Here is a 23,386-nt window from a genome sequence, read left to right as displayed (position 1 = left end):
TTAATACAGGAACATTTCCGTAGGTTTTTATGTTTTAGCTACAGTCTGTTGTCTTCCACCACTCAAGTGGGGGTTATTTGAGAAAGCGTGGTCACTTTGGTCCTTATAGCATGTTTCCTCCTGATATTTTCATCTTGTGGCTAGTAAATCTTAGTGTAATTGCTTTATTCATATATATATTCTGTGACGCAATTAAAAGTAACAGTTTTTTTTTCAAAATGGAACTACTGTAAAATTCATGTTCTTTGTAAAGATCCAAACTATATACCGAAGTCCGTTAAATACAGAAAGGCAAGGACTCCCACTGCCCCAAGGTGATCACTGTGAGCAGTCAGTCCCTTGTTGCCCACAAGGGAAGGCAACATCTGCTTGCTGGGCTGTGGGTGCCGCACCCTGCCCCGTGGGCTGCGGTGGGAGGGAGCTGCCAGGTAGAGGAAGCGGGAGTGCTTTACATGGGGCTGATCTGAAACAGTGAGAACTTGCACAGAACAGTTGCTGAGTTAGGTCTGTGCTGATGAGCACTGGCTGTGCTCTGGTGGGCTCGCCCTTTGTTCCTGTTGACGCCCGCCTCTGATGGATGTGCGTCCACCCAACTCATTCAGACAGAACAAAGCCCTCCCGTGTTGAGTCTTGTAGTTTGCAGTTCGGAAGGAAGAGCTGGTTATACTTGCCATGAAGGCCACTGCCAAGTTACCCTTGTGCTGATGGCTAATCTGAGGTTGCCTGTTGAACTTCACATGCCCAGTACCTGAGAAGGGAGGCAGGCAGTGGCTGGCTGTGGCAAGGAAGGGACTTCGTGAATGGCACTCAGTGGGGCATCTTGACCTATACATGAGGTAGATTTGTGAGTATGCTTCAATTTGGGCTTCTAAATGTGTAGTCACTATTTGTTAGTTATAAGAGCCCTTAGGCAAAGTACAGAATCGTTTACTCCTTAGTCTGGTGGATTCCAAAAGAATGGACTGTATCAAAAACAAACAGAAAAATAAGCCCCCAATAGTCACAACATGGGTTCGTTGAGGCTGTTGGACATTGAAAAATGAAATTTAAAAAATGAAATAGAAATTATTGGTAAAATAAAACTTGGAAATTAAATGACTTAGTTACCAGTCAGATTTCCTGTTATCAGTGAGAATGAAGTGGTCCAAACCCACTGTAAATCAACAGTCTTTTTTTTTCTTTTAAGTTTTTTTTTTGGAAAGAGATTTACAGAGAGGAGGAGAGCTAGAGGAATCTCCACCTGCTGGTTCACTCCCCACATGGCTGCAGTGGCCAGAGCTGAGCTGATCCAAAGCCAAGAGCCACATGGGCCACGTGGGTGGGTGCAGAGTCCCATGACCATGGGAACCATCCTCCAGTGCTTTCCGAGGCTGTAATCGGAGCTGGATGGAAAGTAGAGCAGCCGGGAAACAAATCAGTATCCATGTAAAATGCCAGTGCTGCAGGTGGCGGCTTGGGCTGCTATACCAGGGCACTGGCCCCAGTCAGCAGTCTTAGGGAAGTTGTACCCTGATGGGCAGTGAAAGCTAGCAGACGGAGGAGAGTTGAGGAGGGGGCCAGACATTTCACCTCGAAGTTGGGACACTATGAGAATGTAGACAGCTTTTAGGTTCATGAAAAAAGATGGCTCCAAAAGGCTTAAAGTCGTCCCAGGGTGGAGAAGTAGGGGAGTTGAATGAATATTTGTGCCCAGAAAGTGTTGTCTGGTTCACAAAAAACTGAAACTTAGAGCTATGGATCAAGAGTCAGACACTGGAGTTCTGACTGCTTCGTACAGGATGAGCAGTTAGGGGGCAAATCAGCCACTTAACCTACCTCTTCATTCACAGATTGAGAACTCTAAAAATATTCATCCCAGGGTTGTTGTGCGAGTCAGTGGTGTAATGTGGGGGAACGTGATTTGTACATTTTCAACCACTATGTAAAAGTTGATAGGATTGAAATAACCAAAGATTGATACACCCAATTTCCTTCAAAGATTAGCCAAAAACCAACTAAATGTGAGGAAACTATTAGAAGCCCAGGGTGGCCTCAGTAAGATGGTGCTCTGAGCTTAGAATGAGGCGGGGTGGAAGGCTTATCCACCTTGAGTCAGGTATGGATACAGCCTCTGGGTTTTGAGACATTTGTCATTCTGTAGTTAGAGCGTGCAGACTCTAAGCAACGGAAACAATGCCACGTGTGAAATCAGAAATGCTTTCTCTGTGTTAGATGATTTGGGATGAGAAGGGCTTTTAAGTCTTAAATAGATTTAAAGCTTCAGAATGCAGTGGTATTAGCTTCGCAGGATGACCACTTTGTACGATACTCTTGATTGTTTTCATTTTACTGAAATGTAATTAGAGAGAGGCGTGGTGTTTTCAAGATTCTGGTTAGAAGTAAACAGAATAATTGAAGCCACGGAGTTGGAAACAATGCAATTTAAAAACTAAAAATGTGTAGGAGCTCCTGAAAGAAGAAAATTGGGTAATCCCTCCCATCATCTTAGAGCTGCCTCACCCATTTTTCCTTCAGTAGTGCTCACTGAATACATCCCGTGTTCCAGAAACCACTGAGCCAGTTCCTTGCCTCTGGGTTGCCCAAATTCTGGTGGGGGAGACCACCACAAAGGTCTCTGTAATAGCCAAGTGCTTTTTTCTTGTTATTCTTTTTTTTCTTAAGGTGTATTTATTTATTTGAAAGGCACATTGGGAGAAAGAATGTTCCATCTACTGGTTCACTCCCCAAATGACCATAGAAGCCAAAGCTGGGCCAGGCCAAATACAGAAGCCAGGGGCTCCTTCTCGGTAGCCCATGCCAGTGGCAGGGGTTCAGATATTTGGGGTAATTTTCTGCTGCCTTGCCAGGAGCTGGGACAGAAGTGGAGCAGCCTGGACTTGAACTGTTACTCTGATACGGGATGACTGTGTCACCATTAGAGGCTTCACCCACTGCGCCACAGTGCCGGCCCCTGTGAACAGTTATTTATCACTCGCTTGGTGAAAGACACTGCCTCACAATAGCTAAAGGCAGGAAGGGTTTACCATCCCTCCTGAGATGAGGGAAATGAAGCACAGATGAATTCAGCAACCTACTCAAGGTCACACAGCCTAACTAGTGGCAAGGCCAGGATTTGAATGCAGGTAGTCAGGTCAGTCCATTCTTCAACACCTACTGTATGCTGCTGTTGTGCTAACTAAAACCAACTGTGGTATCAAGATCTAAGAGGAGAAAAAAAAAAAAAACCTAAAAGGAAGGTGCTGGAGCTTTTAGGAGGAAGTAATCATCCAGTTCTTAAATGATATGTGGGAAGCTCAGACAGAAGACCCAGGCAGCATGAGCAAAACTGGAGGTATGAGACACATGAAGTGTATACTGGGGTGTTTGCGGCGGTAGGAGTACAAGTGGGTTTGTGCTGTCTGAACAGGAGGGTTAGAGCAGGAAGTGGCCAGACGTGGGCTAGCTGGTGGGCAGGGAGGATCTGGGGGCCTCACGGGGGCGGGAGTGGTGGGAGAGTTGATCCTGTAGCTTGAACATATGCGAGTGGAACCATGGCAAGTGAAAGGCATTAACCTGGCTTTGTTTTTTGATGAATCATCTGAGGGTGGAGTTGAGGGACCAGTTGAGGAACCTGTTGTAATAACTCAGGAGTGATAATAAGAGGCTCCGTAAGGACCAGGAAGGTAGAGGTGGACTAGAGGAACAGATTTGAGAAAGACTTTAAAAAAAATCAGTTATGAAGGAGCTGAGGTGACTTGTAAGCAGCCCGGTGATTCCTGTGCAGTGACACTGAGACGGAATGCAGGGGCAGTTTTAGGTGGGCCCCAGTCACAGCCTGAGGCCACAGAAGGAGTCCTGCAGGAGGAAGTGTAGTCTGAATGCCACGTGCGGGAAGGGACTTCCTGATCAAGCTGCTTTTAGCTGAAAGGAACCTACTGTTTAGGCAGTGCCCTCTGGTGGTCGGAAGATTCTATGCTGTCTTGAGAATGAATGGGGATGGCTGGATGGATGAAAAAAAAAGTTAAGATTAATTTATTTTTACTGGAGAGGCAGATTTTTTTTTTTTTTCAGAGAGAAGGAGAGACAGAGAGAAAAATATTTCATCCATTGATTCACTCCCCAAGTGGCTACAACGGCCTGTGCTGAAATTATCTGAAGCCAGGAGCCAGGAGCTTCTTCCGGGTCTCCCACACAGGTGCAGGGTCCCAAGGCTTTGGGCCGTCCTCGACTGCTTTCCCAGGCCACAAGCAGGGAGCTGGATGGGAAGTGGAGCTGCCGGGATTAGAACCGGTGCCCATGTGGGATCCCAGTGCTTATAAGGCTGTCGTGCCCGGCCTGATGGATGAAAAACTGAAGACAGCCTGAATTAGATGGTTGTTTTCCTTCACTCCTGGTGGGGAAGGGGAATATTCCAGAAGCCATTGTGTTCCTTCTGCTTTCTGGGTGGGCAAATTCATTTTTTAAACCTATAATGTAGCTGAACCAGTGAATACCTCACTCACTCCTAAGTTACTTGATGGCCTGTCTCAGCTATGCAGTACCTTGGCATGAAGTGAAAGGGGAAGGCCATTTGATTGTGCATCAGCAAAGTTCAGCAGTTAAAATTGAAAATTGTGCACGTTATTCATGGACCCTTTCCCCAGGTCCTCACAGAAAATTAAATTATACACTTGGAGCTTCAATGAGTTCTCATCGAATGACACAGTCTCTGGAGTGCAGAAGTGGTGGCCAGCCAGGAGATGAGCATGCCTTGTAGAAAAGTGACTGCTTGTTGGCTTGACAGCAGGGACGTGGAAAAATACCAACCAAGTGCCTTCTGCAAAAGTTTGAACTCGTTTGAAGCCGTTTTGTGGCTTGCAGATCCGAAGACCTCATTGGGTGAACGTCATTGGCCAGTCGCGCCGTCCACGGGGCTGCAGTCCAGGGAGTGGGAGAGCCCTCAGTGAGGATTGAGGCCAAGGTCATACCCGGCAGTCCCACAGCCAGATGTGACTTGGAGCTTATCACTTCACCTCTGAAGGCCTCGCTGTGCTTTCTACCCCTTCAAGCAGTGGGTTGAGCTTGGTCTTTTTGTAAAATTCTATCAACAGCGTTCACAATGGTGGCATTAATCCTTTTTAAAATTATATCATACTTGGATTAGAAAAGCAAACATTTGTCATCTCCACACAAGAATCCCTTGAGGACTGTATTTATTCCCATTCTGTGGCAGAGAAACACAGGCTCTGAGAGGGCCAGAAATGTCCTCGTGACTGAGTAAGTGGTAGACGCGACTGCTTCCCAGGCTGCTTTTTAATTCTTTCCTTTAACAAGCATGTAATAAGTGCCAGCGATGTGGGAAGAATGTGCTAGGCACGGGGAACACAAAGGCCATTCATCCTGGTCGCTGTCCTCGAGGGTTCCGTGGCGCAGGCGTTGCTGTGCAGTGCTGCCCCTCGGAGCGCGTCAGTGTTGGGGACCCAAGGCATACGGCCGCATTGTTTGGCTGCATCCACAGCTGTGCTGCGCTCTTAGGAGCCGTGAGGGTGTGAGCGTAAGACCGAGCCATCAGAGCATGATTCTTATGGGGCTGTGTGTTTCCAGTTCCAAATAAAAATAAAGCTTTGGAACATAGCACAATTATAGTTTCAAAACTTCCTACATTCAGTATTTAGAGTCTAATGAGTCAGAATGCCTGTTCCAAATAGTGAATCAAGTTTGCCAAACTTGTGTGCATGTTTGTCACTTAAGTGCCTTCAAGTAAAAGCTGTGAGCTTGCAGAGCCTCTAAGACTAGTTGTGTCTGGACGTTTTAAGGAGAAACCTAAGGCATTTAATCAGTTTAGAGGTTGGACTGTATACTATGAAAAATAATATTTTGCCAATACGATATTTTTATAGAAAGTCCCGTCAGGCCGTGAATTTGAGCTCAAGAGTCATATTGCTTGTGGTTTAATCTCTAGAAGTCCTCTCAATTATTTATCTACCTGTTTATTTATTTATTCGAGAAAAAAGCTCCCATCCACTAGTTTACTGCTCAGATGTGTGGAACATCTGGGGCTGAGCCAGTGTTGAAGCCAGGAACTGGGAACCTGAAGCAAGTTTCCCATGGGAGAGCAGGAACTGCCCTACCGGAGCTGTCATGACTGCCTCCCAGGGTTTACATTGGCAGGAGGCTGGAACTAGGAATCAGACCAGCACTGTGGTGTGAGAGGTGGGCATTTTAAACACCAGGCTAAATGCCTGCTTCCTCCAGGAACTTCCTGAAGTACTTACCTATAACATCATATGCCTGTTTTTAAGCTGGAAAAAGAGTGTTACTGCAGGACCTCCTTGTGGGGTTTGTTAGAGAATTGAATGCTTAAAGGATGTGTGTGTTCTAACATACACACACAGAGTCTGTGTATTTCCCTATATATATGGCCCTTCTTGGAATAGAGCCTGGCAATATGCTTAGGCTAACCAAACATTAACTCTTGGAATTATTATTTATTGCAGTTGTCATTTATCCTATCTTGATCAACTTGCATCTGTCAAACAGTTCTGCCTTTCCTTCCGTTACATTTCTAACCAAGCTGCAGGTATTCCTCCCCAATTATTTACACACACTTAGACAAGTACCTTTTGTTTTATGGTTTTTTTCCTACCTATTCATCAGGACTTCACTCCTGAAGGTGGTTTCCGTGGGGAAGCATGCTAATCCTCCGCTCTGTGGCTCCAACATCCCATATCAGCATTGGTTTGTATCCCAGCTGCTCCACTTCCAATCCAGCTCCCTGCTTATGGCCTGTGAAATCAGCAGAGGATGGCTCCAATCCCTGGTTCCCTGCACTCGCCTGGGAGACCTGGAGGAGGCTCCTGGCTTCTAGCTTCAGATCAGTTCAGCTGCAGCCGTTATAGCCATTTGAGGAGTGAACCAGTAAATTGAAAACCTCTCTGTCTCTCCTCTCTGTAACTCTACCTTTCAAATAAAAATAAATCTTTAAAAACAAAAACTTCACTCCTAAAGTCATCATTCCTTCCTAAAGCCACTTTTATGATACAGTTCATGCTTTTTAAAACTCTTGCTGAACTTTATTCAATATAAAACTTAATTGTGCTTATTTCTCGATTTCATTTTTTTTTAAAGATTTATTTATTGAAAAGGCAGATTTACAGAGAGGGAGCCGGGTTGGGGGGACAGTAAGCTTCTGTGCCATGGTACACTCCCCAGGTGGCCTCAATGCCTGTGTCTGAGTGGCAGACTGAAGCCAGGAGACGAATACCGTCCAGATCTCCGGTGTGTAAGGGTGGCAGAGGACAGATGACTTGGGCTGTCCTCTGCTGCTTTGCCAAGCACTAGATTGAAAATGGAGCAGCTGGGACTGGAACCACGGCCCTACCATGTGAGATGCTGGCCCTGCAGGTGGAGTTTTAACTCAGTATTCCGTGATGATGCTGACCCCATGGTTTCACATGTAATCCCTCATCTGTAGTTACCTTTGCTGTCCACTCTCCTTCTCCTGTCCTGTAGCCTGTGAGCCTCACATTCTCAGTCCTGGAAGACGTGTGAGTAGGCACTAAGAGAACTATGTATACCTGACTCTGAGGTCCAGAGTTCTGAGTAGTGCAGAAATTGGGTTCTCTGAAACTGGGGCCGTGGGTGGAGGGGGTGGGTGGGGATCATTTCCCTCACAGCTGGAGTCATTTCAGATTCCTTGAGGTCCTTTCTGCACTTGGAATGCTTGTATTCCTAGACCTCTGAGTTACCATTTGAGCAAGCCTGAAGCAAAAGAAAATTGCAGCAAAGCTGCTCTTTCCAATTTAAGGGAGTTATCAATTAAGGAGGAATGTTTCTGAAATCTTATCGAGATAGGGAGACATTTACTGAAACAGCTTACAGAGGATAGGTTAGGAACACTTGTATGGAGTAAGACTGGACACTTACAGGTAAAATCACGTTACAGATGCAGAGTTCAGATAGGGGTATCCCTTGCATAATGGCCTCTGGCAGTAGACTGTATTAAGAATCTGTGCCTAGTCCTTGCTGAGTGTTCTGTGCAGGAGGTCACTGTGTAGTACCAGGGAAGTGCCCTGCAGGGGTGGAAAGTCCTTGTTTTGTGGTCTTGATACCCATTGTAGGACAGTTAACTATACCCTGGCACGTTACTTAGTAATGCTAGATGTTTGCTTTCTGTGAAGTAAGAATGTTGAACTCGATCCAAGTTGTATAAGTCTGTGACTGTCCAAATTACTGAATGCCTACTGTTCTTGGGGACTGTTCAGATCTGAAGTAAAAAAAAAAAAAAAAAAAACTTCTAATGTATAAATTTTTTGGATTGCCTGATTGCTTATTCTTGCTGAAGCACTGCACACTGGCTGTTTTAGCCTCAGAGAAACTTGCATCTGAAAGTTGCTAAGTCCCTTGGGTCCGATTGGAAGGTCCTGCTCTCTGCCTCTGCCTGGACTTCTCTGTGGTGGAGTCTTCTGCCAGTGATGCAGCTTAGACTATGGAAGCAGTTGCTCATTTCAGTCATAAGCAGCAGCAGCTGAAATGAGTTTTGCTCTGACAAAGTCCACTGTTCAGTGTTTTAAAAGCATAATTTAAAGATATAAAACATGAAGAAGATAAGGGGCTGGTGCAGTGGCATAGCGGTCTCTCTCATGCCAGTATCCCACTTCCCATCCAACTCCCTGCCAATGGCCTGGGAAGGCAGCAGAGGATGGCCTAAGGCCTTGGGCTCCTGCACCCACGTGGGAGACCCTGAAGAAGCTTCCGACTAGCCCACCTCTGGCCATTGTGGCCATTTAGGGATGAAGCAGTGGATGGGGGCGATCTCCCTGTTTTTCCCCCCTCCCTCTGTAACCCTGACTTAAAATAAACCTTTTTTAACAAGCTAAAAAGACAAAATTTTGTTTGGTGTTAGTGGAAAATGATGCATTATAAAATTTTTTTAAAGATTTATTTTTATTGAAAAGTCAGATACACAGAGAGGAGGAGAGACAGAGAAGAAGATCTCGCATCCGCTGATTCATTACCCAAGCAGCCACAATGGCCGGAGCTGTGCCTATCTGAAGCCAGGAGCTCTTCCGGGTCTCCCACGCAGGGCTGTCATCCACTACTTCCCCAGGCCACAGGCAGGGAGCTGGGTGGGAAGCAGAGCTACCGGAAGTAGAACCAGAGCCCATATGGGATCCTGGCACGTTCAAGGCAAGGACTTTAGCCACTAGGCCACTGCGCCGGGCCCATATATAAAAATTTTAAAGCAAAAATTATTCTCAGGAGATAGCAAGCAGGACCAGCAGCATGGGTAAGTAGATTAAGCCTCAGCCTGAGGTGACAGCATCGCATATGGGTGCTGATTTATTTCCTGTCCAACTCCTTGCTCATGTGCCTGGGAAAGCAGCAAAAGATGGCCCAACATGGGATACGCTACCCAAGTGGGAGATCCAGAAGAAGCTCCAGGCTCCGCCCAGCTCCGACTGTTTCAGCCATTTGAGGAGCAAAACAGTGGATGAAGTATCTCTTTTCTCTCTCTTTGTCTCCTTCTCTCTTTGTAAATCTGCTTTTCAAATAAAAGTAAATGTTAAAGACAGCAAACAAAACTTTTCACAAGACTTTAGATCTCTTTCCTCGCCATGCTGCCTCCCATCTCCTGTGTATTAAACCTTCTTAAATAGCTTCTCCGGCTGAGACTTAGAGTGCAAATGAATGCTAGGAAAAGTTTGCTGTTCCAAAAAGCAGCTTTACTCAGACATGAGGTATTAGCATAATGATGTTTAGACTCCAGGTAGGGGTGGGGCTGGAGGTTTGACACTGTTAGACAAGCAGCCCTGTGCAGGGGGAAGGCAGGACTACACACAGGGGAAGAAACTTAAGAGGTGCATAGAAAACAGTTGAAAAACGAGTTCATCTTGGTTCAAAACGCTTTTGAAAGCCATGCCGTTTTGTTCGTGATACATATTCTCCCTGAAATTGTCGAAGACCCCTGGTTGAAAGCAGTCGGATTCACACCCAGGTCTGTCTGACCTGCACAACCCTTGCTCTCTGCTACAGCATGATGCCGTCTTCCATGCAGGGGACAGTTGACTGGTGACATGGTGAATGAAATCACGAATCTGTAAAGAAGAAGTTCCAATGTATCTTTGAGATTGCAAAATACCTGTACTGTTGACTCCTTGGTATTTTATATACTGCTTGGTACATCAAAGGAGCTCACTATGTACTGTTGAATGAATAAGTGCATTAAAATGTTCAGCATAATTAGTGATGCTGAAACACTGTGTATCTTCTCTGATTGAATGGTGACTACATCTGCAAAAGCTGTACTTCTATACAGTTTTTTATATTACATAGTTGAAAAGGATGCACACCCATGTGGTTCTCTGATTAGGGTGGAGAGGATCAGGCGTGGAGGAAGGTGGGTGGGACACATGTTTTGGTCTTCCTTTCCTGTGTCTGCGGAGGAGGAGGAGGAGGGGGCCACTGTGCTGTCAAACCGCATCAGCAGCCAGGGTTGAGGGACAGTCATTGATGACGTCCCAATGACCGTGATGTGAGGAAGAGTGTTCTGAGGTTGTTACTGGAGTGGTTTTGATAGTTCTGAGAAGTTTGTGTGTGTTTTTTTTTTGTTTGTTTGTTTTGTTGCTCCAGGGTTGAGAAAATCTTTCTAAGACCTGTCGGTTGACATAGTCCACCTTAGTACATCAACAGATCCAACACTCGCTGCAGCGCTTGGCCAGGAGAATTGTCCAGCCTGTTCTGCTTTCCTTGCTCTGAAGCAGTTGACATCTGCTAGCCTAGAGGAACCGGCTGTCATGTCTAACATACGGATCTGCACATGCTGTCCACACGCATCAGCGGCTGAGGAGGCCCAGTCCTAAAACATGCATTGCAAGGATGAACACCACTTGTTATTCCTTGTGACTTGACTGAGTCTAGTGGTAAATGAGGAGTCCGCCAAGAAACCTCATTTGAGGTGACCTCAGACTTGACTCGTGTGTGTACCAGCCAGTTTAGGATCAGGTGTTGTCTGACACCTGCACCAGCCAATGCACATACCACTGAATCTAGTCAGTGGCTTAGTCAGGATGACCCCAGGAACCCCCACCAGCCCTGGTTTTTGCACATGCCAGCCTCTGCTGCAGACTAGCCTAACCCAGCCCATATCCCGTCTGGCTCTTGTGCACACTCGTGGGTGTTGCAGCCTAACTTAGTCCACCCCCCTCCCATACCTACCCCTCACATGTGCTGACTGGTGCTGCCACCTTGTCTGACCTGGCCAAATCCCAACCCTGGTTCTTTTTTCTTTTTTTTTTTAAAGATGTATTCATTTTATTACAGCCAGATATACACAGAAGAGGAGAGACAGAGAGGAATATCTTCCATCCGATGATTCACTCCCCAAGTGAACCGCAACGGGCCGATGCACGCGGATCCGAAGCTGGGAACCTGGAACCTCTTCCGGGTCTCCCACGCGGGTGCAGGGTCCCAAAGCTTTGGGCTGTCCTTGACTGTTTTCCTAGGCCACAAGCAGGGAGCTGGATGGGAAGTGGAGCTGCCGGGACCAGAACCGGCGCCCATATGGGATCCTGGGGCTTTCAAGGTGAGGACTTTAGCCGCTAGGCCACGCTGCCGGGCCCCCAACCCTGGTTCTTGTGCTCACCAGCGATAGGGACAGCCTAGCAGCAGAGTGCCCACAGTTCCCCTATCAGACATGTTCCCAGCCCTGGATCTTGCACCTGCAAAGGTGTACTGTGGTCCAGCCTAACATGACTTGCACCCAATCTGGGCACTTTCCAGCTAGTGATGCAGCCCTAGCTTGGCTGGCTGCGCCTGTTCTGGCTCCTGTGTGCATCGCCAGGTATGGCAGCCTAGCCCAACCTGGCCTGACACCTGTCCCAGCTCTCAAGCTCACCATTGGAAGCAGCAACCAGCAAGGGAGTCCCAGAAATCAAACCCGCTCCCAGCCCTGGGTTTGCATGTGCCGGCAAGTGCTGCGCCCCAATATGAGATGACCTGTCCCCATACTTGGCGTCCCCATACTTGGCTAGCTACAGCCTGGCTCAGCCTGACCTGCCCCTAGTCCCAGCTCTTGCTGGTGGGTACAGTAGCCTAGCCTAGCCTGGCCCATTCCTAGCCCTCATGTGAACTGTTGGGTATTGTGGTCCAACCCAGCCTAGCTTGGACTCAGTGCTGGCTTTCACTTGTGGCAGTGTGTGCTGTGGACTAACTGTCCGGTCCACCCCCACACCTGGCTCACGTGTATGCAATGGGTATTGCATTCCAGCCTGATTCAGCCTGCTCCTAGGTCTGACTTTCATACTCCACAGTGGGAGCTGTGGACTAGCAGGAATTTCCCCAAGTTCCCTACCAGACCTACTCCCAGCAATGGATCTTAAGTGTGGCATCAGGTGCTGCTACCCAGACTGACATGGCCAGCCCCCAGTCCTGGCACTGAACAGCAGGTACTATGGTCTAGCCCAACTGACCCGCACCTATTCATGGCTCTCACTGATGTGTGCTACATCCTAACCCAGTCAGGCCTGCCACTAGACCCAGTCCTCAGGTATGCTGATGAATGCCGCAGCCTTGCCCAGCCTGGTCCACCCACAGCCCTGGCTCTTGCATCCACCAGTGGGAGCTACAACCCAGTAAGGGAGTCCCCTGAGTTCCCCTATCAGGCCCATTCTCAGCCCTGGGTCTTACATGTGCTGGTAGGCACTTTGACTCAGCCTGACATGCAGCCTAGTCCAGCCAGGTGCAGCCCACAACTGGTCCTGGCTCTCCTGCATGCTGGTGGGTACTGAGGCCTGGCCCAACCTCAGCCACACAAACGCTGACAAGTGCTGCAAGTTTGCCTGGCCTGGCGTGCTCCAAGCCCTGGCTCTCATGTTCTCCAGCAGGAGATGCAGCCTAGCTAGGGAGTTCCCCAAGTTCCTCTACCAGGCCTGCTCCCAGCCCCAGACCTTACATGTGCTAGAGGTGACCATGTGCTTAATATGGTCTTCCCTCAGTCCCAACCCTTGAATGTGCTGGCTGGTGCTGCAGCCTGGCCCAGCCCCGTGTTCTCCCAGGCCCACCTCCTGCAAGTGTCAGGTGGGTTTCCGTCAGGTGAGCTTTGTGGTCCAGCCTGACTCTGCCTGTCACCACCCCCAGCTCTCCCTGTGAACTGGGCAGGTGCTGCAGTCCCACAGAGGCGAGTCTTCTGTACAATTATATTTATTACAGTTGCAGATCAGAAAACTGCTTTTCACTTAGATAGCAAAAAATAGGGATTTGGGACCCTTTAAACTACTTACGTCATTATTTCAAAGATGGACCAGTTAATACCTGAAAAAAAAATTTTTTTTAAAGTCAGATATACAGAGAGGAGGAGAGATAGAGAGGAAGATCTTCCATCCGATGATTCACTCCCCAAGTGAGCCCAACGGCCGGTGCTATGCCGATCCAAAGCCAGGATCCAGGAACTTTTTTCAGGTCTCCCACATGGGTGCAGGGTCCCAAGGCTTTGGGCCGTCCTCTACTGCTTTCCCAGGCCACAAGCAGGGAGCTGGATGGGAAGTGGAGCTGCCGGGATTAGAACCGGCGCCTATATGGGATCCTGACGCATTCAAGGCGAGGACTTTAGCTACTAGGCCACACCGCCGGGCCCAGTACCTGAAAATTTTTACAAATTAACTGCCAGCTTTCTAATGGCCACGTATTTGGAAGGAAACATCAAAGTAATTGCATACACAAGTGGCAGCAACAGTCACCTTACTTCTGTTAATTATTCTATACCATACACATGTTTTACACAGGGCCTCTGTGAGGCCTCACATTTGTTATTTGAGGTGTTGAACTTTGACAGTTCTGCGTAAGCAGGGGAGGATTAGCCAGTTCAGGCATTGCGCTAGCCCTGTTTTATAGAATTCTCATTAAAATCATTTTGTGCCCTTTGTTTGGCTCTCCATTCTGAACATTTCCCCCACTTTATTTTGTAGTCTTCATTTAAGGGTATATTTTTGAAAGTGAATTGCATGAAGTATATTTACCTTCATCCACTTAGTAACAACCTGCCTTATTGCCAAGCATTCACATTGTGAATTATGCAGCCCCAAGCAGCCTTGGGCCTTTTGTGTTTGGGCACATGGATTCCTCCCTGCTTTGAGGAGGGGGGTGGCAGTATGTGTCTGCAGGGAGTGATGAAACGGATGAAGACAACCAGAAAGAAGCAAGCTTGCGCCCAGTCATCATGGCGGGGATTTGAAGTGTCTGGGGATTGTAGTGTGAACATTTTATATATATTTTTGAGACTTACTTATTTTTATTGCAAAGTCAGATATATAGAGAGGAGGAGAGACAGAGAGGAAGATCTTCCATCCGCTTTTTCACTCCCTAAGTGACTGCAATGGCTGGAACTGCGCTGATCTGAAGCCAGGAGCCAGGAACCTCTTCCAGGTCTCCCACGCAGGTGCAGAATCCCAAGGTTTTGGGCCGTCCTCAACTGCTTTCCCAGGCCACAAGCAGGGAGCTGGATGGGAAGTGGAGCTGCTGGGATTAGAACTGGCACCCATATGGGATCCCGGTGTGTTCAAGACAGAGACTTTAGCCGTTAGGCCAATGCGCTGGGCCTATTTTGTATTTCTTTAAACAGTTTGTTAATATTCTTTTTTTAAGTTCAGTATAATAGCATAGGAACTTGCTTTTTAGTAAAAGATTCTGACTTCATGTAAACAGATTAAACTGTGATGTTGAAACATCTTGTATTAACTTTGTAATGTAATACATAGGACTTCTAGTGATTGTAATATTTTTCTCCCCTTTATTCAAAGTCATCCCCCCGCCCCCCGGCTTACATTAAAAATACTTGAGGGCCCTGCATGGTAGTCTAGGTGGCTAAAATCTTTGCCTTGCACATGCAGAGATCCCATATGGGCGCCAGTTCTATTCCTGGCGACCCGCTTCCCATCTAGCTCCCTGCTTGTGGCCTGGGAAAGCAGTGGAGGACGGCCCAAAGCCTCGGGACCCTGCACCCATGTGAGAGACCCAGAAGAGGCTCCTGGCTCCTGGCTTCAAATTGGCTCAGCTCCAGCTGTTGTGGCCAGTTGGGGAGTGAATTAGTGGATGGAACATCTTCCTCTGTCTCTCCTCCTCTCTGTATATCTGACTTTCCAATAAAAATTTTAAAAATAAAATCTTTAAAAAAAATACTTGAGGTCCACCAATGTTGTGTAGTAAGGGAAACTAGTTGTTGAAATGTACACGTAGTAGGATACCATTGAGGCTAAAAATTATAACAATGGCAACACTGTATATACGCCTGGCACCCAGGGGTCCTCAGTGTGCTGCATGTTAGCCCTCGTGCTACACCGACCTTTCTGAGTGAGGTAACTCCACAGAAAGAAAGGCTTTACTTCACTCACAATTTTGGAGGTTGGCGTCCAAGAGGCAGTGGCCTCTGGTAACAGTGGTGGCTGGTAGTGGCAGAGCGTGTGCAGAGACAAGGTAGATCAGCTGGACCTGGGCTGCCGAAGGAACACTGCCCATGACTCCAGCTATTAACCAACTCTTGCAGAACTTCCTTAGGGCACACAGTGACCTGAGCACCCCCGCTAGGCCCACCCCCCACCCAGCACTGTAGATTGAGTTTTTAACCATCCTGCTGCCATGAATTTATTATGATTTTGGGGTTTAAACATGAGATATTCCTTAAACCACAGCACTCTATAATGTATGCTTCTAGATAGATCTGAAAGTATATAATCCTGAGTGTTTGTAAGGGTCACTTTTGGGGAAGAGGCGTGCAACCCAGTGTGTTTCCATCCTGCAAACTTCTGCTTGAATTCTTTGCAATGGGCTTGGGTTACTTATGTATGCTATTTTTTTTAACAAAAAATATGAGAAATTTATCATCTGAAGTTAAGTACTTCTCAAAGCTGCTTCTTTTTAAAAAAGATTTATTTATTTTTATTAGGCAGATTTACAAAGTGAAGGAGAGACCTAAAGATCTTCCCTCCATTGATTCACTCCCCAAGTGGAAGCAACAGCCAGAGCTGAGCTGATCTGAAACCAGGAGCCAGGAACTTCCTGCAGGTCTCCCACGTGGGTGCAGGGTCCCAAGGCTTTGGGATATTCTCCACTGCTTTCCCTTGCCACCAGCAGGGAGCTAGAAGGGAAGTAGAATAGCCAGGATACGAACTGGTACCCATATGACATCCTGGCACTTGCAAGGCAAGGACTAGCCACTAGAAGCCCTCTATTACTGTTTTTTTGTTTTTGTTTTTTGAGACTTATTTATTTTTATTGCAAAGTCAGATATACAGAGAGGAGGAGAGACAGAGAGGAAGATCTTCCATCTGCTTATTTACTCCCTAAGTAACCGCAATGGCTGGAACTGCGCCAATCCGAAGCCAGGAGCCAGGAACCTCCTCCAGGTCTCCCACGCAGGTGCAGGGTCCCAAGGCTTTGGGCTGTCCTTGACTGTTTTCCTAGGCCACAAGCAGGGAGCTAGATGGGAAGTGGAGCTGCTCGGACTAGAACTGGTGCTGGTATGGGATCCCAGCACGTTCAAGGTGAGGATTTTAGCCACTAGGCCACCATGCTAGGCCCTCTGTTGCTTCTTTATACCCCAAAGTACATGCTGGACAATTTAAGACATTTTTACTCTGTATAGTTAACCACTCTCCTAAATATTAAAAAGAAGTGCATCAAGCTTGTTTGGTTCCATTTCCATAAGTTCTAATTAGATTTTTTTTCTTAAGATTTACTTATTTGAAAGGCAGACGTAAAGAGAGAGGGTGGTGAAAACAGATCTTCCACCAACTGGTTCACTCCTCAGATGGCATCAATGGCCAAGCTGGGCCAGGCCAAAGCCAGAAGCTTCTTCCAAGTCTCTCACTTGGATGCAAGGGCCCAACCATCTGAGTCATCCTCCGTTGCTTTCGCAGGGGCTTTCACAGCCACTTTTGCAGGGAGCTGGATTGGAAATGGAGTAACCAGGACTCAAAACAGCTCCCATAAGGATGCTGGCATTGCAGTCAGTGGCTTAACTGGCTTGACATAGTGCTGGCCCCTAATTAGATTCTTTGAGTTTTTTTCTGAGGTCAATTTAAGACATATAGAAAATAGGACTTTGGCTTCGGGTCAGCTCAGCTCTGGTCATTGAAGCCACATGGGGAGTGAATCAGCTGACAGAAGATCTTCCTCTCTCTGTCTCTCTTCTCTTCCTTTTCAATAAAAATAAGTAAAATCTTTTAAAAAAAGGGCCTGGCGGCATGGCCTAGTGGCTAAAGTCCTCGCCTTGAATGCGCCAGGATCCCATATGGTCGCTGGTTCTAATCCCGGCAGCTCTGCTTCCCATCCAGCTCCCTGCTTGTGGCCTGGAAAAGCAGGATGGCCCAAAGTTTTGGGACCCTGCACCCGCATGGGAGACCCGGAAGAGGTCCCTGGCTTTGGGTCGGCATAGCACCGGCCGTTGGGCTCACCTGGGGAGTGAATCATCGGACGGAAGATCTTCCTCTCTGTCTCTTCTCCTCTCTGTATATCTAACTTTGTAATAAAAATAAATAAATCTTTAAAAAAATATATTTAGAACAAATTAGAACTTGTACTTTTTTCCACACTTTGGTAGTTATCAGTACATGGCCAATTTTGTATCCTCTGTATCTTCCCTACTTCCATTTATTTGGAAGTACAGCTCATATATTTCATCTGCAAATACTTCAGCATGTATGGCTAAAAAGACTGAAGCTAAAAACCAAGTATTTATTACATTTAATATCAGCCTTCTAACTAATTGTTAATACTTTGTAATCTGATATAGGTTTACGTTGGCATTTTATTTGCCATTGTTTATATCCTTGAAGCACTTTGAAATTGATCTTTCAAATCTAGTATGCTGTGGTTTGGGGACCCCATGTTTTCCAGCCCCCTGTGTTCATCGGTGCTTACTGACATCCGAGGCTTCCGCGTCTTCCTACCGTTGTTAATGCTAGCATCTTCTTCTACATGGTCTCTAAAAGGGCTCTCCGGGTTCATGTTCCAACTTGTCAGTGGGACCAAAATTATGGTGTTTCACTTTTGATGCCTTTGTTCAATATGAAAACTGAATAAACGTCTGAGTGCCTTCGTCTTCAAATTTAAAGAATGATTCAGGTATATATTACTGAATTTTACTACATTTTCCATTAGAATGGAAGGCTATTCATACTTGATAGTAACAGCAAAAGTCACACAGGTGACACAAACCTAACAAAAGTTGCTCTAAGTGTTTTTCTGATATGCTGTCTGACCTTGGTGTTTCTGTTTTACCTAGGTCCTTAACTGACAGAGGATGGCTAAGCCCAGCCACAGCAGCTACGTCCTGCAGCAGCTCAACAACCAGAGGGAGTGGGGTTTTCTCTGTGACTGTTGTATTGCAATCGATGACATCTACTTCCAAGCACACAAAGCCGTCCTCGCTGCCTGCAGCTCCTATTTTAGGATGTTTTTCATGAACCATCAGCATAGTACTGCACAGCTAAATCTCAGCAACATGAAAATTAGCGCTGAGTGTTTCGACCTCATTTTGCAGTTCATGTATTTGGGAAAAATCATGACAGCTCCGTCCAGTTTTGAGCAGTTTAAAGTGGCCATGAACTACCTACAACTGTACAATGTTCCCGACTGCCTAGAGGACATACAGGACGCAGACTGCTCTAGTTCAAAATGTTCATCTTCTGCATCCAGCAAACAGAACAGCAAAATGATATTTGGAGTGAGAATGTATGAAGATACTGTGGCTAGAAATGGCAACGAAGCCAACAGGTGGTGTGCAGAGCCAAGTTCAACAGTGAACACACCGCATCACAGAGAGCCTGATGAAGAATCTTTACAGTTAAATAATTTTCCTGAACCACTGTTTGATGTCTGCAAAAAAAGTTCCGTGTCCAAATTATCTACTCCGAAAGAACGGGTGTCACGCCGCTTTGGCCGGAGTTTCACCTGTGATAGCTGTGGGTTCGGCTTTAGCTGTGAAAAGTTACTAGATGAGCATGTGTTAACCTGTACCAACAGGCATTCCTACCAAAACACAAGATCTTACCACCGAATAGTAGATATTCGAGATGGGAAAGACAGTAACATCAAAGCTGAGTTTGGTGAAAAAGATTCTTCTAAGGCGTTCTCCCCCCAGACAGACAAGTACAGAGGAGACACGAGCCAGGCTGTGGAGGACTCGACTTCAACCACTGAGAGCAGGAAAAGCAGCACGGTGGAGTCTGAGATGGCCAGCGAGGACAAAAGCAGGGCTGCCGATAGGAAACGGATCGTTATTAAGATGGAGCCAGAGGATATTCCCACGGATGAGCTCAAAGACTTTAACATTATTAAAGTGACTGACAAAGATGGCAACGAGTCCACTGACAACGACGAGCTGGAAGATGAACCCGAAGAGCCCTTTTACAGGTACTATGTTGAAGAAGATGTCAGCATTAAGAAGAACAGCAGGAAGACCCTGAAGCCGCGCATGTCAGTCAGCGCAGACGAACGCAGGGGGATGGAAAACATGAGGCCCCCGAACCACAGCAGCCCAGTCCAGGAGGACTCGGAAAACGCATCCTGCGAGCTATGTGGGCTCACGATAACGGAGGAGGACCTGTCCTCGCATTACTTAGCAAAGCACATTGAAAACATCTGTGCGTGCGGTAAGTGTGGACAGATACTTGTCAAGGGCAGGCAACTTCAGGAACACGCACAGAGATGCGGAGAACCCCAGGATCTGACAATGAATGGGTTAGGCAATAGTGAGGAAAAGATGGACATGGAAGAAAACCCCGATGAGCAGTCTGAGATAAGAGACATGTTTGTTGAAATGCTGGATGACTTTAGGGACAACCATTGCCAGATCAACAGTATCCAAAAAAAGCAGTTATTTAAACATTCTACCTGTCCTTTCCGATGTCCTAATTGTGGCCAGCGTTTTGAAACTGAAGATCTAGTGGTGGGACATATGTCAAACTGCCTCGACCAGGATATGTTTAAGAGTGCCATCATGGAAGAAAACGAGAGAGACCACAGACGAAAGCATTTTTGTAATCTGTGCGGAAAGGGATTTTATCAGCGGTGTCACCTGAGAGAACACTATACTGTTCATACTAAGGAAAAACAGTTTGTGTGTCAGACATGTGGAAAGCAGTTTTTAAGAGAACGCCAGTTGCGACTGCACAATGATATGCACAAGGGCATGGCCAGGTATGTCTGTTCCATTTGTGATCAAGGAAACTTCAGAAAACATGACCATGTACGGCATATGATTTCTCATTTATCTGCTGGTGAGACGATATGCCAGGTCTGCTTTCAGATATTCCCGAGTAACGAGCAGCTGGAGCAGCACATGGATGTTCATCTGTACACATGTGGAATTTGTGGAGCAAAGTTTAATTTGAGGAAAGATATGAGATCACATTATAATGCCAAGCATTTGAAAAGAAGCTAAGTGATTTTCTACTGTACTAATGTTTAGTTGCTAAGAGATACAACACCAAAGCAAAGGATATGAGCTATTTAGACATCAATTTAAGATGAATTGTTGGGAAAATTTTTGAAGGCCCTTTTACCTTTAATATTTTTATTTAGGACCTTAAGTACGTATTAGGTGTTTAATGTTTATCTTTTTTTTTGTTGTTGTTTCTTAATAGAATTCTTTGTTTTTTAGTTTTTTTTAGTTGTGATTGCAATTACTTTTAAATGTAGATTGCTGGTTGTTACCCTTTCGGTGACTATAAAATTTTACCTTTTTTTTTTTAAATCAAAGTCATGACATCACTATTTTTATTTTTATTTAAGGTTATTCTGTGAAATTTTAAACCCCACATCATTGGCCCTTCCTGTTCAAATTTTTTTTTATGAAAAATTTTTAAGTAATTAATTTTTTGAAACTATCCTATTTGTTTTTAGGAGTTTTTTTGGTTTTGATCAGTTGAACAGTGAGTTAACTACTTTTTATTCTCCCTTATTATCAGTGAAATTCTTATTCTTAAATTGACAAGCTCATTGGGCAAGTTAGGTGCACTGACTCTCACCTGTGAGGTTGACATGGGCTCAGACTTGGCCTAAAAAGAGAAATGGACCTGAGGAAGTTCCTATAAATGAATATTTCCTATAATTGATAAAATATTATCATTTAATAATCAGATTTAAAACTTATATTAAGTGTAAATCCTAATGACTTTCCCCCTCATGAGAGGTTAGTGGGGAGAAGCCATTTTGTTTTGTGATGGTAAATTTAACTATGATAGTTAATTAAAAAGACATATCTTGTATTCACTAAAGATATCTTAATTTAAAATATTCTGATTTCTAAAGTGTGTTAGTTTATCAGTTATTTTTGTTTATAAATAGACTTTACTAGCTCTCTAGGACTATGACATCTAAAGAAAAATGATTTTTCACCTTTAAAATTACATACTTTTGGAACTTTGAGATTTGAGAAAGCTGCCATGTATATTAATAAATATAATAAAATAAAGAAATTATAAATCTGGTTGTTCTATAAAAGTAGAGTGCACAAAAAAAATGTCTTGTGTTTTATACTATCTAACATTTGGGGGAAATGTGTTACAGCAAATTACAGTTTATCACCATGCCTTTTTTTTGGTTTGTTTTGTTTTCTGTAAAGGATCACAAAATTTGAGGACCATAAATTAATCACAGCATATAAATGGAAAAAAAGGGTGTCATTTTTCAGCTAAAGTGTTGTTAGTTGTTGCTGACACAGTATCCCTACCAATAATATGTGGATTACAGCACTGTCATGGCTGACCCACCAACAAACACATCTGTTGAGTAGAATGACTTTGAAGTGAATGACTTCTCGTAATGACAGGGGTTTTTATTAACTCATATTAAAGATAGTAATTTTGTGATTATAAACAGTAATTTAATGACATTGTTCTTTTTGTTTACATTAGATCTTTAAAATATATCTATATCATATTTTTGTGTGCCCTTTGCATTAAAGAATAGATTTCCAAGGAAACTGAGAGAGATTGGCTCATACCTATTTAACTCAAAATATGAGAACATGTGTGAGCCCAGAGGTTTGTGTTAAGTAAGGGTAGGAATAGCATGGGAGCCAGTGCAGAGTTAAAGCAAAATGATGGTAGGTAGAGAAAGGGGGACACAGAAAGGCAAACACAGAGTCGTATAAGTAACACCAGGGACACGTTTCACCTCAGTCTTGGGTACGATTGCTTACCAAGTAATTAAATCTGAAATGCAGTTTGACAATTGTATGCAGGTATACCCTTCTGCTGGGAACATGCGGAACGAAAGGTCTCTAACCCCCAGACCCTCCTGAGATCAGTATAAAGAGTTACTACATGTTATCTTGGACACAATTTTGGGAGGGGATCACTTTTTCCATAACCCTCATCAGATTTAGCTTTCGTACCATGGCAGAAGAAGGCTTAAGAAAGGATTGTCCACACTGTTAAGAAAGGGGGCTTAGCTCGACGTTTTGACATGTACTCACAGCCAGTAGTTAGCAAAAAGACATGTAAACGTGAAGTTCCATGACTGAAATGTTTCTGTTTGCACAAAGCCCTCCTCACCATGCTTTCCCCCAGGTTCCCGTTGTACCACATCCCCCTGTTTGTTCTGGAACTAGCTGCAGGGTTGGGAGCTAGAAGCTCAGGTGCTGTAGTGTGTGCCAGTTTTCCTTTAAGTCGCCCTGTGAATCGGGGGGTATGAGAACATGCAGTATCTCTGCAGCCCAGCTCCCTGTGAATCGGGGGGTATGAGAACATGCAGTATCTCTGCAGCCCAGCTCCCTGTGAATCGGGGGGTATGAGAACATGCAGTATCTCTGCAGCCCAGCTCCCTGTGTCTGCGCCTCCTTCCTGGCTGCTTCCCACCTGCAGGGATGTCACGGAGTGCTTCGAGGCTCAGGGCTGTCTGTTCCTCCTGCCTCTGGAACAGCAAACTGAAGGATGCAGAACGGGTAGATGGAGTGGAATCTTGTCCCTCTCTCTGTCTCACTTGCTTCGAGGCTGTTTGGTTCTAAACAGAAAGAAAGCTTGGGGGAAGTCAGTGACTCACAGGCTTGCTCTAGTGGCACTGCCGCTTGCGTATTCTGCCATGATTTAGGATGCAGGACTGAGAAACTCAGAAATTAATACAGCGCATGATTAGGACTCCAGTTAGTCTCTCTCATTGTTTTAAAGTAAAAAATCATCACTGAAATGACTCATGTGAGTAAAATGGCGTATGCCTAACGTTGGTTATGTATGGTGATTAACAGTTGGCAGATGAGAAGTAGAATAAGGATTCCGGAGGGGCTAATTACAAAAATAAAAGAACTAAAATGAGGACAGAGAATGCTAGGGCAGTCAGAACATTAATTAATAGGAAAAGTAATAGACATGGAAAAAGAAGCATGTTTTACTGTAGTTAAAAGTTATGAGGTATAAATTGAAATCAGACATTT

General features: G+C 45.4%; 1 protein-coding gene across 5 annotated transcripts in view; it reads left to right on the top strand.

Annotated features, from left to right (window-relative positions):
- ZBTB1 (zinc finger and BTB domain containing 1) overlaps positions 1-23,386 on the top strand; it is a 32,940-nt gene that overhangs the window by 1,751 nt on the left and 7,803 nt on the right. For 3 of the 5 annotated variants that reach the window (XM_058655534.1, XM_058655535.1, XM_004584484.3), the window contains exon 2: positions 18,236-20,151. In XM_058655534.1, the coding sequence (XP_058511517.1) occupies positions 18,254-20,151 (1,898 nt within the window). In that variant the 5' untranslated portion in view covers positions 18,236-18,253. Of the gene's footprint in view, positions 1-17,935; positions 18,076-18,235; positions 21,838-23,386 lie in introns of those variants that run through there. The other 2 variants (XM_058655533.1, XM_004584483.3) reach the window with 2 other exon arrangements.

Source organism: Ochotona princeps, chromosome 26 (genome assembly GCF_030435755.1).
Source record: "Ochotona princeps isolate mOchPri1 chromosome 26, mOchPri1.hap1, whole genome shotgun sequence".
Classification (NCBI taxonomy): domain Eukaryota; kingdom Metazoa; phylum Chordata; class Mammalia; order Lagomorpha; family Ochotonidae; genus Ochotona; species Ochotona princeps.
This window is presented reverse-complemented; position numbering and strand designations above follow the sequence as displayed.